At 43.4% G+C, this 15,759-nt stretch overlaps 1 protein-coding gene across 2 annotated transcripts in view; it reads left to right on the forward strand.

Moving 5' to 3' along the window:
* The window catches only part of LOC136775327 (netrin receptor UNC5C-like), a 31,294-nt gene extending 16,581 nt beyond the window's left edge, over positions 1 to 14,713 (forward strand). The window contains exons 4-12 of one of the 2 annotated variants that reach the window (XM_066730005.1): positions 3,614 to 4,027; positions 4,679 to 4,960; positions 5,604 to 5,768; positions 6,819 to 6,851; positions 7,742 to 7,906; positions 8,228 to 8,269; positions 11,169 to 11,306; positions 11,454 to 12,912; positions 13,277 to 14,713. In XM_066730005.1, coding sequence (XP_066586102.1) covers positions 3,614 to 4,027; positions 4,679 to 4,960; positions 5,604 to 5,768; positions 6,819 to 6,851; positions 7,742 to 7,906; positions 8,228 to 8,269; positions 11,169 to 11,306; positions 11,454 to 12,912; positions 13,277 to 13,448 — 2,870 coding nt within the window. In that variant the 3' untranslated portion in view covers positions 13,449 to 14,713. The remainder of the gene's footprint in view (positions 1 to 3,613; positions 4,028 to 4,678; positions 4,961 to 5,603; positions 5,769 to 6,818; positions 6,852 to 7,741; positions 7,907 to 8,227; positions 8,270 to 11,168; positions 11,307 to 11,453; positions 12,913 to 13,276) is intronic. The other variant, XM_066730006.1, reaches the window with a different exon arrangement.
* The last annotated feature ends 1,046 nt before the right edge of the window (positions 14,714 to 15,759 follow it).

Raw genomic sequence — 15,759 nt, forward strand, 5'->3', positions numbered from 1 at the left:
ATATGGACGAGCGTGGAAATTATTTCAATTGATACGACGAGCGAAAATGATTAAATCGATAGAGCAGGCAGATAATGTGGGATTGCGGAGGAGAATGAATGGTAATGAGTAGAATCTGCTAGTAAACGTTGAATAAAACGGACGTGGGATATTTATCGAAATTAATGGGTTTCGTGGTAGTAGGTGGTTTTTTTATTTCGCGAAGCCCAGAACGGTTGAATCATAAAGGCGTATCTGGGGAGTAAATCGGCGTGACGTTTTCAGCGGGGGCCAGTGCGAGTATCGATGGCCACCAGCGAGCGGACCAGCCACGGGGGGCGCACGCGAGGATTCCTATCTGATTCTGTTATTCGCTTAATTACACGCTTGAACGTGGCCGAGGCCGCAATCGACTCGCGTAACGCGTATCATCGCCCTCTGTCTGTCTTTCATAATTACACCGGGAAAACCCATTCTTCCCCTTTCCACGCGGCCATTTTTTCTTACTTTCTCAGAAACCACCCTCGGCCATCATCCCAGCCCGTCTCGCCAATCTAAAATGCACCCTGTACACGTAATTCGATCGTTATACATATATATATCAATGGATATACACCAGAGATAACAAGCTTGTCAATTTCCAACAAAGTGCCGAGAGAAAGTTTTCCTAGATTGCCGAGTCGAAAAGCGAATATAGACACGAGTAGAAAATTTCTATTCGACCATTGAATGACGTTTACTTTCGAGTTGGATGGCGATGATCGATAAAGTCGTGAGCACAATCGGATTGGATCTTAATGCTAGTCAAAACTGGACCGATTGGGCCTTTGATGATTTCATCCATGATGGTTCTTTGACCCTTATAGAGATCGATAAGAAACACGTTCCTCGTTAACGGCCTGATGGGATAACAAAGTGTCCTGTTAAACTCGTCCTGGCGTTATTTAGGCTCGAAGGTCACAAAAGGGTTCAAGTGGTTCCGGCATTATTTAGAACCGAATGTCACGCGCGAGCTTCGGGGCATCGAGAACTTGCCACCTCCTCCTTCACTCGTGCATACGAACACTCTTCATCGCATGGAATCGCCGCTATTTACAAACCATTCTATGGATATTTCTATTCTACAACTTCCGTTAAATCGTAATATTCTCAATTGTTACGGAGAAAACTGAAGGTGGCATTGTTGTTAGAAATTTGAAGGGACTGAGAGGGAAAGGGTTAAAAAGCGAAGAGAGTTGTAACGAAGAATCGATAAATAAGAGTCCGTTTACAGTGACAATGGAGAAAAGCGAGGCTTTCGGTGAGGCTGAAGTGGCTCTGGTATTATTTAGGTTGTAAGGTCAGAAAGGTTGAAGGGCCCAAATACAATGGCCGAAAGCTGGCGCCTCTTTGCGAGCAAGCAAACACTCTCCAGAGCCGGAAGTGGGCCTTTCCATTCCCGCTGAATCTTGGCAAGCGCTAATCCCACCTGACTCCAGTAGAGCCATGTCCATTCATGGCCTTCGGGTTGCACCTGGAGTCGGTAAGCGTAAAATAAACATGAAATCCAGCGAAAATCCCATTGCTATTCTTGGCCGGTACGGCTATAAGCGTTACATATATAATGCAAGTGGGATCGCCAAATTTTACGGTCTAATTTTCCACTCATGTATATATGTATGTGCAGAGAATTCAACGGGGTGATCCGAATTATCCTTCAAGGACGCCCATTCTGACCACGATAGTCTTCGAACGAGATATCCGCGCAAGCATCTCACCAGATCAAATGTACAGGCATTATTATTACTCCGTTCTCTTCGAATTTCCTCTCGACTACTGCAGCAATTCCCGATTATCCCATCCTTTCAATGTCCTCTTCGTCTTCCATATTTCTCATCTCGCTTGCTCTTCGAACCTGATGCTTTAATATGGTTCTTTGCACTCTTTTTCCATTCCTGCTCGTTCCTTTCGAAATCTTCCACCTCTTTTCTTCCCTCACGCCTACATTTCTTATACGCACCTGCTGTTTCAAGTCGAGAGCCACCTCGTGCAGGCTACTTTGTTAATTAAGAGGCGTCGTGTGTGGTCTGGGGTGGAAATACACGCTTCGGTAATATCCTTCGTTAAACGTGCCACTACTAATTTTATACAATCCTATCTCTCGGTCCAATCAATGGCTCGGTCAATGTAGACCCAGAATGCTATTTCACACTTTGTTAAAATCCTACCTCTCAGCATCGGGAACCAAAATATTCCATCAGAACAGTGGTTGGTTTAGAAAATAAATTGATAATTCCGCATGATCTAATATTTAATGGTATCGCAGTACCGTTGCTTCCGGAGCTACGGCTATTGTGTCTCTTCGTTGAAATTCCAAGAAGATAATGGTTGTCAGAACTGCGATGGTATAATTATTATCTGGCTTTATCATAAATCCTGGCCAATCTGATCATTGAAATTAGCCTGTCACAAACAAATAAGCCGGTATAGATATAGACAGCGGACCGATGATTAAAATGCAAAACACACGGGTGCTCCTGATCCGTGCTGTTTCGAAACTCGGTTATCAATTTGATGGAATGTTATTAACGTTATTTACGCGTCTCTGTGTATTCGCGAGTTTGCATTTCTGTACTAGCTATACGTATGCACGCACATATACATATATATATATATATAACATACTATAATATATAGTATGTGGTTAGCTAGGCTCGTCGGGATCGAGAAAGTTCTATTCGCGTGTCGACAATGCTGTACCCCCTGTAAATCCTCACGCGCAGCCCCATTAATGCCAGCGATTCGCGGCTGGATTCTATGTCGGAACAATCGCGGTAATGAATTTTCGGATTTACGGTTTGCACCGGTGCGCAAGGACCGATGTATTTTCTGTCAGCTAACCAGCCGACAACCTTTATCCCCGTGCGATGTTTCCTCGCCTAACCCCTCGAATGTCATCTGTGCGTGATATTATTTTTTTGTTGACCTTGAAATACAAGCATCGGCAATAGACCGCCCCGTTTATCATGGCTGTGTAGCGGTGCACGCGTATATATACTATAGTTTAATAGAACGTGGTAACTTTAATTATTACACGGTTTTGACAATCTCCCTTGAGTCGGGAAAGAAATGGCATCGATCAGTTTAATCCTCGTACAATACTTCCTCGATCTAGCACTTGGAATGCAACATATGCGTGACATTTTTTGCTGACTTTGAAATAGCTAGTATCGGTATAAGACTACCCGTTTATCATGGTGAAAGTGGTGCTTGCATATATGAAGTTTAATAGTACCCGCAGTACCTATAATTATAACGTGGTTTTGGTAACCTCGCTTATAAGTTGAGAAAGAAATGGCGTCGTACAAGTTTATCCTCGTGCATTGTTTTCTCAATGACCAGCCATCGCGAATATAATCTGCGCATGATATTAATATATTTGTTTTTTTTTTTTTTTTTTTGCTGACCTCGAAATACCAGTACGAATAAGACCACCCCGCTTATCATTGCGATAACGCTGGTCGTATATATATATATATATGTATATATGGTTTAATAGTACGTGGTATAATTATTGCGCGGTTTTGGCAATCTCGCTTGAGCTGGGAAGGAAATTGCAGCGTTAAAGTACAAGCTCTGGGTGATTTGTTTGCAGAAGGAGAGGATGCAGCGGAAGACGAAGAGTCCTATCTGCTGGAGGAAGACGACGTGCCTTCGGCCACCATAGCTAGCGACACCGAGCTCATTTCGGAAAATGGCGGCCATTTGCCAGTGTTCCTAACGGAGCCCGTGGATTCCTTCGTGGTGAAGAATAAACCGGCAACGCTCCACTGCAAAGCGGCTCACGCCCTCCAAATTTATTTCCGCTGCAACAACGTAAGGGCCGAAGAGTCCCAGCAGCAGGACTTTGTGGATCCTCACACCGGCACGAGAATCGTCGATTGCGAATTGAACGTCACCAGGGATTCCATCGAGGAGTACTTTGGTGCAGAGAAGTTCAAGTGCCAATGCATAGCTTGGTCCGGCTCCGGGGAAATTAAGAGCCAACCTGCCACCATCGAAGTGGCCTGTGAGTATATACTTATCGCCTTGTATCGTTTAACAAATATAACCTTCTCCCTTCGACACCCCCTCCCCTCACCACCACCCTGTCCTTCGCTCGTAGCTCCAATAAAAATTGATTCTGTCGTAAAAACATATATAAAGATGTGGAATCTGTCCAACTATCGACGTGCAAGCTATAATTAAAAAGAAATGTTCGAGTCAATAATTATACTAAATTATTCCTCTTTGTGTCTGATAATTACTGGTAATTGTATGGTGATTTTAATGAACACTTCCAAGAAGCGCCGAGTCCTGTAATTGGAGACTATGGCTATTTGAATAGAATATCTCGTCCTTATGGTGGCATTGCGCAACGCCATAATTGGACAAGTGGTGCCTTCCTAAATTGATTCTCTTAGAAAGTCCGTAGCTTGTGTTCATTGCATTGTCTCGCACTAAGCAGCGGAATTAAATAATGACCTCGCTGTCAGAAGAACCAAGATAATTACGCAAAATGTCGAGAGAACTAATGTCATTCTACTCTTGGTAATATTTGACTTTCGTTCCTAAGTTTATTTGCTACATACGAGACCTTCGTTAATACTCTTCTCCAGTCTCGTTGATTTTGTTCTATTAATGTTTTTATCATTTCTTTTCTTTTTTTTTTTGTGAACAGATTTGCGAAAACAATTCGAGTCACCGCCGTACGCTGTGTCCGTGGAGGCTGGCCAAAGTACGGAATTGAGATGTCTGCCTCCCCAGGGGGTTCCACCGCCACGAGTGTATTGGCTGAGGAATAATGTACCTTTGGACACAGATACGGATTCTCTGTTGGTTTCAAGCGACGGACATCTCCTGGTAGGCCAAGCCAAGCTCAGCCATCAAGCAAATTACACTTGCGTGGCGGAGAACATCGCAGCGAAACGCCTCAGTGATCCTGTCAGCTTAACAGTCCACGGTAAACACCCTGACAACATTGTCCTTGAAACTTGCCCGAAACTCTAAATGTTGCATCAAAACAAACCTCCACACAACTGGTTTACTATGTTAACCCAACTTGCGGAAAAATCTTAATTTTTGTTAAAGAAATTGTTCCTGTCGATTATCTATAGCCTCTCTTTCTCTTTAAATGGGGAAAATATTGAATCGATAACACACGCGGCACAAACTAGATTCAACACACGCGCGTAGTTACTTTAAATATTTCTTGAAAAATCTAAACGAGGAGATTTGAAGAAAAGCAGGAAAGCGTCGAAGTAATAAAATTTGTATATTAATTATATGCGGCTGATACGAAATAGGAAAGCATTGAAATTATTAGAACTTGCGTTAATTCCAAGTCAAGGTATCAAAATGGAAGGCAGAATTCCAGGAAACGGGTTCCCATGTATATATATACATATTTTTGTACGTGTGTATGTAATTGCCCCTTCGTTCGGTATGTCTGAAAGAAAGCTAGAGATTTGATGGTAGATTATAGATTAAATTCAATTTTCTGTTCCAATTGGCAAGAGATTCCGGGCAATATTGCAATAATGATTTTCGTGGAAGTATCAGGGAGAGTCATAACTCACGCGAGATTCTTATCGATGGTCTTTCAGTGAATGGTGGCTGGTCCTCGTGGTCGACATGGTCGGAATGTCATACGCGCTGTGCCAAAGGCGGACAGAAGAGAACCAGAACGTGTACCAATCCAGCTCCCATGAACGGTGGGCAGCCTTGTCTTGGTCCAGCCGTACAGAAAACCGACTGTAATGACTGCCCAGGTGAGCAATTTTGCCCAAATTAATCCTCTCGTAGTACCCTAAAACTTCTACCTATTCACGTTTAATCCAATTTTCCAACAAACTAACTTTCCTCGGACAATATCGTTCAGCCAAAAAGTTGTAGAATAAATTTTAAAGCTTTCAAAGCTTTAAAGCTACAACATTTATTTCACTCGTATATGTATATAGTTACTCTTATTTTGTTGTATGACAGAAGGTATTTATTCGATAGCTAATATCATTAGTTACGATTACGCGATGAGGATAAACGATGTTGATGGTGAGCAATAAATAAATGTTTTTGGTCGATATGAGTATAGAGCCGAGGAAGAAAACCGCAAGTTTTTATTCGGGATAAGCCAACTTTATGTCCCATTCATGTTATTTTTGTGTCGTTCTCTCGGTTCCATTTATTTCGAATTATTTTTATTCCACGTGTATCTGAGAAGCAGGTTTCTACCGCGAGTTGAGTCGAGTCGATATTACCAATGGCAAAGAGAGGAGGCTTGATTTACGATATTTCCCTCAGCCCGTATCTCTCGCGTGTCAAAGCCCTTCTATACTCCCAGTCGATTCACCTTTCGAAAAGTTTACATCGTCTTCGTAACACCTGCGGCGCTTTCTACGCAGATACGAAGAAAACGCATCCGGCATGTAATGCTTAACGGAAAATGTCGATGCCAACGATGAGAAAACCTGTAAGCCCCTAATATAATTCACAAAAACCTATCATTTACATCAAAGTTATTTTAAACTGTGCACTTTCTCGAAAATCGATTCACCTACAGCATCATTATTATAGGTATACACTTGGCGAAAATCGCATCAAAAGTCGAGTGAAATTAAATTTTCAAAGAGATTCTTCAGCCTATTAGCTTATAATAATAAAATTTGCTTATCAATTTGCATAGTTTTGTCACAATTCTCACTTTCAACTTTCCATTGTTTCTCGTCACGCACTCTTAATTCCCCCGTCGAATCGTCCAGCCGTATATGCATCGATGTACATTATGTGTTTTTCTCTTCTTCTCACGCTTGCTCGGATACCAGCGGGCGCCATGGAAGAATTCACAAACACCCTGGGTAAGTTTTCAAGTTTAAAATAGAAGTTTGGACCGCGAGGAGAGTAAGGGAAGAGAGAAAATGAAGGAGAGAGATAAAAAAAAGAGTTGGCTGATTTATTAAGCGCTTGTTCCGAAGTGGTCGCGCGAGAGTTTCCTATAAATAAAGATGAATGCCCGCTAATGAGCAAAATTACGCGTGATAATTACTGGTTTATGCAAAGCGAAACAAACGTGCTTTTAGCGCGGTCATTAAGGGAGTACCGATGAACGGGGCGATCGATTAGAACGAGCATCCCAAGAGTTTTAGTCTCGTCCAATAAACTCCAAACGACGTAATAAGTTAATTGTCCAAGCTAAATGTCACCATGGGGCAGTTTGTACAAATTAAACGGCAATAACCGTAATCAGACCATTGCGCGAAGACGGCCTAACAAGCTCCGAACTGCAGGCTCTACAGACCACTCTTAGCTAGGCTTAATTCTAGGCTTACATCGTACACAGTCAACGGTGCCATTCTCTCAATCAATAATTAAAACCAACCGTTCTGTCCACTGGTCGGTCGTACACTGCACAACTCTAACAATAAAATACCATTTTTCATTTCGTCACTAATGAAAGAACACGAGCTGACACCACTTTCTGTCTCGTCACTTCTCATTTAGCTTTAGCAAGTATCACCAATTTTGGTCCGTCGTTCGTTCGGTCCGAGAGCTCAAAACCTACCATTTTTTCCACGATGAGTGGCGACTTCTTCTGCCCTCCACCACAGCGATGGGTGAAAAATCTAGCAATATGGGCAGTGGAATTTTTCTTCTACCTTATTAAACGCGCAGGGAAAATTATTGGAAGCGGAATAGGAGAAAGAGCGAGTCTCGCGAGACAATAATTTTTCTATTTGTCTTTTTTCAGTGGTCGACGGTGGATGGTCCAGATGGTCCGCCTGGTCGGTGTGTGGGAGTGACTGCACGCACACGAGAAGAAGATCTTGCGACGAACCAACTCCCAGTCATGGTGGAAGACCTTGCGCAGGCAGGGACACCAGCGTGGCAAATTGTACAGGCGGCATGTGCAACGGTAAGCTTTTCCATCTTCACTTTCTCCTCAGCGGTTTCCTTCGTCTTCCAAACTACTCAACAACGCCTTCAATCCCTTATATACATTCTCTCGTGCTCCGCGCGTTACGTCAGCTAAAATCCTTCTCTCGCGCGCATTTCATTAATGGGAGAAAACACACACACTCCTAGAAGCTTCCAACAATCAACATATCCATCTCCATATATCCTGCCCTTAAACTCCAATGCTTTCAATCCTCCTGCGAGAAAAAATGGTCCAATTTCACAAGTTGCGGGTCTATATAGCTGCTACTACATTCTAAGAATTCTTTCTCTTTTTCAGTTGGTCACGCGAAGATAGGCGGGGCTCATCTGACCGAGGAAGGTGAGGAAAAACGGAATAAAAATGAGACTAACAGTATGTCGAATTCATCGTTTCCTCCTTATATTATTGGCTGTCTCGGTTTTGCCAACCGAACATGTCCCTTTATCGCGTCTCGCGTTTATTTGCCATCTCGAGAACAGTTTCTTGATTAGATAAGATGGCGATTACACGAGACGATCCTGCGATTCGTTCCGGATTGGCGGACATGGGCGAGTGAAAAAATCAGAGTGAAGTCACCCGCTGGGGGCGTCTCTGCAGGCGTTCGAGCGCGAAGATAATGTCCTTATAACCCGTCATACGACATTCTTCGATAAATTCTTCCTTGCTCAGCTTTTCTATCCTCCCGACTCGCACCCACCCCGTTCTGCAACCCCAGCGCGCGCGTCTAGCACGATAAAAATGTTCTGAAAACTTTCAACGATCCGGACAAACGTGGTCGTCGATCGTCCAGTCGAGCCAAAAGAAAACGAATCTTATTTACGTTAGGAGCTATAAAAATCCTAATGGATCTTCTTGATCCGATGGATTGCAGAATTCTGAATTATAGAAGCGTCTGGCAGGGATTAAAGTCTGATAAGAGACAATGTGATTCGTGTAATTCGCAGTTGACGAGATTGGATCTCGAACATTCGGGCTGAGACGGGGGCAGTTTGAAATAATTTAAGCGGGAGAGATCGCATGGGGCGTTGGTAAATCGTGCTTTCGTTTCTGCGCTGCTGCTCGTCTATATTTTATAGGCGCTTTCAGGGAAAATCGAAGCCACTTCGGAATTCAGAGGGTTTGTCTCCAGCATCCCATACCGGCAAGGATAATGGCACTTTATTTGCATGCGCGATCAATTTTCTCCCCGTTGCATGGCGGCGGTACGATGGGGGGAGGGCTAGGGGTGGACGATTACATAATTTTCTTCGATATTAAAGGTAGCCCCATCGCGTGCAACTTTCATGCGGCTCGATGGAAATTCGAGGGTCCGTTTTCCTGCGGGGTCTGCCATTGTTAAGCGTTGTTTGCAGGCCGATGATCAGCCTGGTGCCCTGGCAAAATGCGTCAATAATTAACCGGTCGTATAATTAAATGTAAATAGTCATACCCCTCCAAGCCGCGCGAAAAAATTTCACTGCAAACAACATCGTCATTCCGCTTCCCTTCCACAATCCATATGCTCCAACTTCCACCTTTCCTTTGTGCTGCTGGATTTGCAAAAAAATATCCTCCATCTGCGGAACAAAGAGACTCCGATGCCTCGGCCAGACATTTAACGCAAACTAATCTCGAGATTTTCCCTTGTTTGAATTGAATTTCCCCGTGCACTCGAGTCACTGCGGTAGAAATATTTTATCAGCCTTATATTGATTAACCGCATGGTTTAATGTAATGCGCGGTACACGCATAGTGCGAAGTATATCTATATATGTCGTATAAAAAGGTATAATTTTCTGGTTAACGCTAAAACTTCTGTTCGACGGAGAATTCTTGCTTCGGTCGGAAGACATTAATAAGGATTAATGGGTACTAAAACGTCACGCGCAGACTAATATAATTTTTCCAGGATCCTAACAAAATATTTTTACCGCATTTCTGCCAAGAGACGGCATTAAGGGTGGTTTCCTTTTAAGGGCAGACCGAAGCAAGCACGCACTTCCTTTTTTTCTACTGGCTGCGAGCTGTAGGAGATCGCTGAACTATCGGTTTTTCGAAAATCCTGGCGTCACACGGCGTCTATTGGCGTCTCCCGATCTTTCCCCGTGTTTGTATTGATGTTCCGCGCACGTGTCTCGTGCCGTCCTGCGTGTGCCCCCTTCGGCGAGTATGCGTCGCCTCACACGAACACGGATGAAAGACTTGGTATCGGAGAGTCACGTAGCGAGGTTACAGCCTCGCGTGGCGTTTGACATTCTAAAATTGGAAGCTCACGAATAATCGGGGGTGGTTCGAAAAATTTTAACGACTCCAATGCTAGAACGCGACCACGGCTTCGTCACGAGTGTTGCTTGTCAAAGAAGCTACCACGTTTTCCTTTTCAATCACGAAAATCGTCAAAATTATACGTCAAAGCGCAAGCAGCAAGGATTTCAACTGATACAACCTTGAAAACATCTGTCGATCGCTGCACACAGAGAGAACGGTTAACCGATTAACGATCAATCGCGAAGGGTCCGATAAAAAGTAAATGTGGTGAAATAATCAATCATATCTTGTAACTATATAGTCATAGCGAAGATAAGAGAATGCCTGAAAATCAAATAATCGCTATAGACCGTATCATAGACGTACTTTACTCAAACATTTATAAATATCCTGCTGGTATATAGGAGTTTTCGGAAATTGACTTTAAGAAATCTTGTTGTGTTTTATTGCCAGTGCTAATGGGCGCGATAATAACGATGGGAATCTTTATAGTGCCGTAGGAAATAACGGAGAGTAAAACGATAAAGCGATACTTCTAAGGAAACCGAAGGAGGAAACGGCAGTTACGAGTAAACGGAGAGGAACCTTAAAAACACTTCCGTAATATTTAGCGACACGTTTAAAAGCTACTCGTCGCCACTTTGCCGAGAATAGAGCCGCTAGTGAGAATAAATGAAGTAAATAAAAGCTCGAAAATATTCATGAAAGATAATGATACACCGTACAGCTCCCGATGCTTTTACCGGCTAGGAAGCTGTCGATTGTAAAAGCAGCTTTATTGTTGTAAAAAGATGCTCGTGTGCCTCTTGAAAATCTTACGCTCGATGGAATCCGGAAACGAGTTACGAGAGCTCGTGAAAGTTCAAAACGGTTTACTTAACACTCCCATTATGCGCGTTTCCTGCTACGTTCTCTACCATTTGAGATAATTCTAGCTAAAGCGAAGAGCAAAAATGATTTCACTCAATTGTTTCTTACTTCTGGATTTCAGCAAATCGTCAGATGGACGTGGCATTATACGTTGGCCTAACCGTGGCTTGCTTGGTGATTAGTGGGCTGGTCTTTTTCCTCGCGAGGCTCTTGAAGCGAAAAGGACGCGATCATTCCTTGTACTCGATGGCTCGTAATGGTAAGCGCGTTTAAATCTTGTCGTACATATAGGTATATTTTACAGACAAAATGTGAAATAAATAATTGGGAATAATGGAAAGAGTAAAATGTATCAATAATAATATCAATAAGTATGGATGCGTAAAATACACGAGTGAAATTAAAGAATTCCAGCCGGAATTCTACCCGGATCAGGACAAGAAGCTGAGTCTTCAGCCGGACCTGACGGCGACGAGCGTGCCGGCTTGTTACGAGTATCCTTTCGACCCGAAGTTGTCGATGTCGAGGTCATTATCGGAGCACCATTACGACGTGCCCCACCTATCGATAGTCCCCCAGCCATCCCCGATGTCACCCACACCCAGCACGTCGACCCAAGAATCCTGCAGCGACAAGCAGATCCACTCGGACAGCGAGAACAGCGTCACTAGTTCCTATCCGTCATCGGATTCGACCTACAACGTTGCCTCCGAGAGCGTTCGACTACCAAAGCTGGAAGCTGGCAACGTTGCGAGGGCTGCTGTGAATACCAGGGGTGCTCTTCTCGTGCTACCCGATTCCGGAATCTCCATGTCGGTACCGGAAGGAGCAGTGCCCAAATCCTTGAGGAACGAGCTCTTTCTGGCTGTCCTGAACGAGGATCGTTACAGACCTCGGCTACCCGACGGTGTGACGCAGCTGTCGGCGGTGGTGACCTGTGGCCCATCCTCGGCGACCTTCAACAAACCGGTGATCCTGCAATTCGAGCATTGCGCGATATTGCACCCTGCCACGTGGGAATTGAGCGTCTGGGCGACGGACAATCTGAACGTTGATGAGCCAAGCTCGTCGACGTCGCTGCTGAAGGACCACCAGATGGTCAGCTGGACGAGAGTCTTGACATTGGGCAACGAGACGATAAATACACCGTTATTCACTCAGCTGGACCACGCCGAGGCGTTCATCGTGACCGAGCAACTGAGAGGCTACGTATTGGCCGGTGAGAGCACGGAAAGCTCGATAGCGACCAAGAGACTTCGATTGGCACTGTTCGCCAGCCAAGCTGGTCAGTGCTGCGTCAGGGTATACGCCGTCGAGGACACGAAAGCTGCGATGAAGGCCATCGTCGATCGAGAGGCCCAGATCAGGGGTTACCTATTGGACAAACCACGTACCTTGATGTACCAGGACAACGGCGAGTCCTTGTGCGTTAGTCTCGAGGAAGTTGGCAACGAGTGGCAGAGCAAGTCACCCACGGAACGCCAAGAGGTGTCCTTCAGGGATATCTGGAACTGTCAAGAGAACGCGAAACACGTAACCTTCGGCTTGGATACCGCGTTCGGTCCTACGACCACCAGGAGCTACAAGCTCCAAGTGTCTCAGGGCAATTCTGACACGAGGCAGGTCTTCAGGATCGTGTACGATGGAGTCAAGCAGCTGATCTCGTCGGGAAGCGTCACTAGACCCTTGAGGGAAGTGACAGTTGTCAGCAGTGGGCATGCCAATAACGCCACTACTGACTCGACCACGCTGAGACCTTTCCGGTTCACCAGGTCCCTCAGGAAACAGCTGTGCCAATGCCTCGATCCTCCAAATGCTCTCGGCAACGACTGGAGAATGCTCGCGCAGAGGCTTCAGGTTGACAGGTTCGTAATTTTCTCCCTTTCTCCCTGTATCTCCCTTATGATCTATGCTTTATTCATGCATGGTTTCTCCTAGTCGACTCGCCAGAGTGCCAGATGGTACCGTGGACTTTAATTATCCTTTATTAACTGGACAATTACAACGGAATAAATCTTTTCCCCTTTGAATAAATTTCATAATTACACGATGACTTATCGAATCATCCCTTTGCATCTATATCATTAATCATTAATATCCAAGGCACATTTGATTGTCCAAAGTAAAATAAGATACCTCGCGTTTAATATCTCTTGTGCTATAATTGGTTTTTTGTTGTTGTTCTTGTTGCTGTTTTGGACGCTGCTTCTGCTGTTGCTGCTGCCTCAGGTATATCAACTATTTTGCCACAAAGGCCAGTCCAACCGAGCACATTCTGGACCTGTGGGAAGCTAGGCACCGGGAACCAACGGCGGTGACGGACCTTCTGAACCATCTCAGGGTCATGGGAAGAACCGACGCGGCCACAATCCTCGAAGCCCAGCTCGGTCCGTGGCTTTGAACAAGAGAGAAGGAGAATGAATGAACGAGAGAGAGAGAGAGAGAGAGAGAGAGAGAGAGAGAGAGAGCGAGTCTGTGTGTGCATGTGTTTAAAGAGAAAGAGAGTGAGTTTACGCTGGAAAATTCAAAGCCCGAGTGAAGTTTGTTGGAAACTGTGCTCCATAACGTTGCTGTAAAGGACAAGATGGGATCAACCAGTGAAAAATACGAGTGCTAGTGATAAAAGTCTATCGACTCATCGAAACATTGCCTTAAAAGCACGACGATCCCGTCGATAATTTGTAAATAAACGAAAAGGTCGACCCGTGGAGGAAGGATATACTTGGTCGCGCGACTAGCGGCGTGACGGTAACTATAGAGACTGCATTTAGATGATTATATACATATGTGTACATATACGTACTAAGTATATATACTTAACCACGCGCGCAGATAGAGATGAATATATCCATTTAGATGGATGTTTATATATTATAAATATATTATATATAGATACTCGACACCAAGCAAGGAGAAGGCCGCGTTTATTGCTGCCCGATATTTTATCGATCTGTTACACGGAAGTATACCAAACAGCTTCTCCCGTTAATTAAGAAATTTTATACCAATTTTAATCAAGATATTTATCGCCTTCAATACCTCTCCATCGAATTACTTTACATCGAAGCTAAATTTTATTCAAACTTTTATTATTATATTAAATGTTCCTATATGGAGTCTCTCCTCCTATTGGTGATTTTTTGACAATATTGCATCGAACTCATCTTTAAAGATATGTCTCTTACAAGGCCTAATAGTTTCCAAGAAACATTCTCTTTACAAGAATTTTTATAAACTTATTAACTTTTGCTTGTATTATAGCGATGGAAATTTTTACGTAACCTAATTTCAAATGGGGAAACTGTTTGACATACAGAGAGCACGAGTGATGATTATTTTTTTTAAAAAGTGCCAAAATTATTGATATACTTTATTACCAATATGCCTGAATGTTTTTTTTTCAAGCGCTGGTCAAGACTACTTTGTGCATACGCCACGCAGACATACACATAGACATATACATTCATATGTACACTGACAATATTACAAAGCAAATGAAATCACTGCCGTAACACAAGAAGCCACAAATAAAATTCGTGTCAAACACACGTCAAATTATTTCGAAACGACCATGCAAAACGAAAGGATTGTACGATATGATTTCAAGCCAGACTTTATTCATTTGAAAGAATTGTATATTTGTTACTTTCGACGAATAAAATATTCTTGTATACCTCAGAAATGTTAACTATTCATTCCCACTAATTTGGACGTTTTCGACACTTTCCAACTCTGATAATTTTATGCAGAGTTATTTTACCTTTGGCCGTATTCTATTAGAGTAAGTTTGATAACGATCTCGTTAAAAAGAAATTTCACCAAAAAATGTTATTTTAAAATAGGTAATTTCGTCTAGATCCATACAATATCAAATATTTTACTGGACTCGTAATCTAACTTACTAAATTTTCTACAGCGTTTTTACTAATAACTTTAACGATAATTTGATAAGGAAAAGCGTTCGGCTCTATCGTGAGCTTCTGAACGGTTGAAAAACATTTTTATTAGCTAAAAAGTTTTTTATGTATAAGATGAGAGCTAAGGCTGCGCATATAGTGAATGGAATTTTTGCACGACAGCTTCAGTTACATCGCCGAGATGTTTAATCTGAAAATTACCGCGCCACGTCATTTTCAGGTGGACAACGGCGTAGAACTACGAGAACGAGCCCGACTGGACGGCGACGTGCGAGAGTCTGACACAAAGTTTCTCCGTTAGGTGTCACGTTTCCTTATTGTTGTGAGATTACTCGTGGGTATTGGCTAACTATTCTCGTGATTATAAACCAGACAGGCTCGATTTCTCCGGCGACTTTTGTCCTTTCAATATCGCGGATTCCCCTTTGACTCACACAAAGCCAGGCTAAATTTATAGTTTCGTATATATAGTGTATACGTACAAGACTATCCGATTTCAATGGATTATTTTTATTCCATTTAATAATACACTGCAAATTTTCTTCGTAATCCTTAGAAATTGGCAAATTAAATTTCCACTGAATGTTATTCGAAAAATTGTCGACGTTAATGGATTATTTTTAGCGCAGATTTTAGTTTTATCGAGTGTCGACTGTCCGAATTTGTTACCGTAGTCGGACTATCGGGAACGTCGTCGTGTTTCTAGGATGGAACAGGAGCCTGCCGCGGGTGCGAAAGTGGAATGGCGAAGGATGGGAAAAGGGCGACAATATAGGTGGAGCGTTGCAATTTTGA

This window comes from Prorops nasuta, unplaced genomic scaffold (genome assembly GCF_024137725.1).
Source record: "Prorops nasuta isolate Cenicafe-Biocafe unplaced genomic scaffold, Cenicafe_Pnas_1.2 PNAS00008, whole genome shotgun sequence".
Taxonomy (NCBI): Eukaryota; Metazoa; Arthropoda; class Insecta; order Hymenoptera; family Bethylidae; genus Prorops; species Prorops nasuta.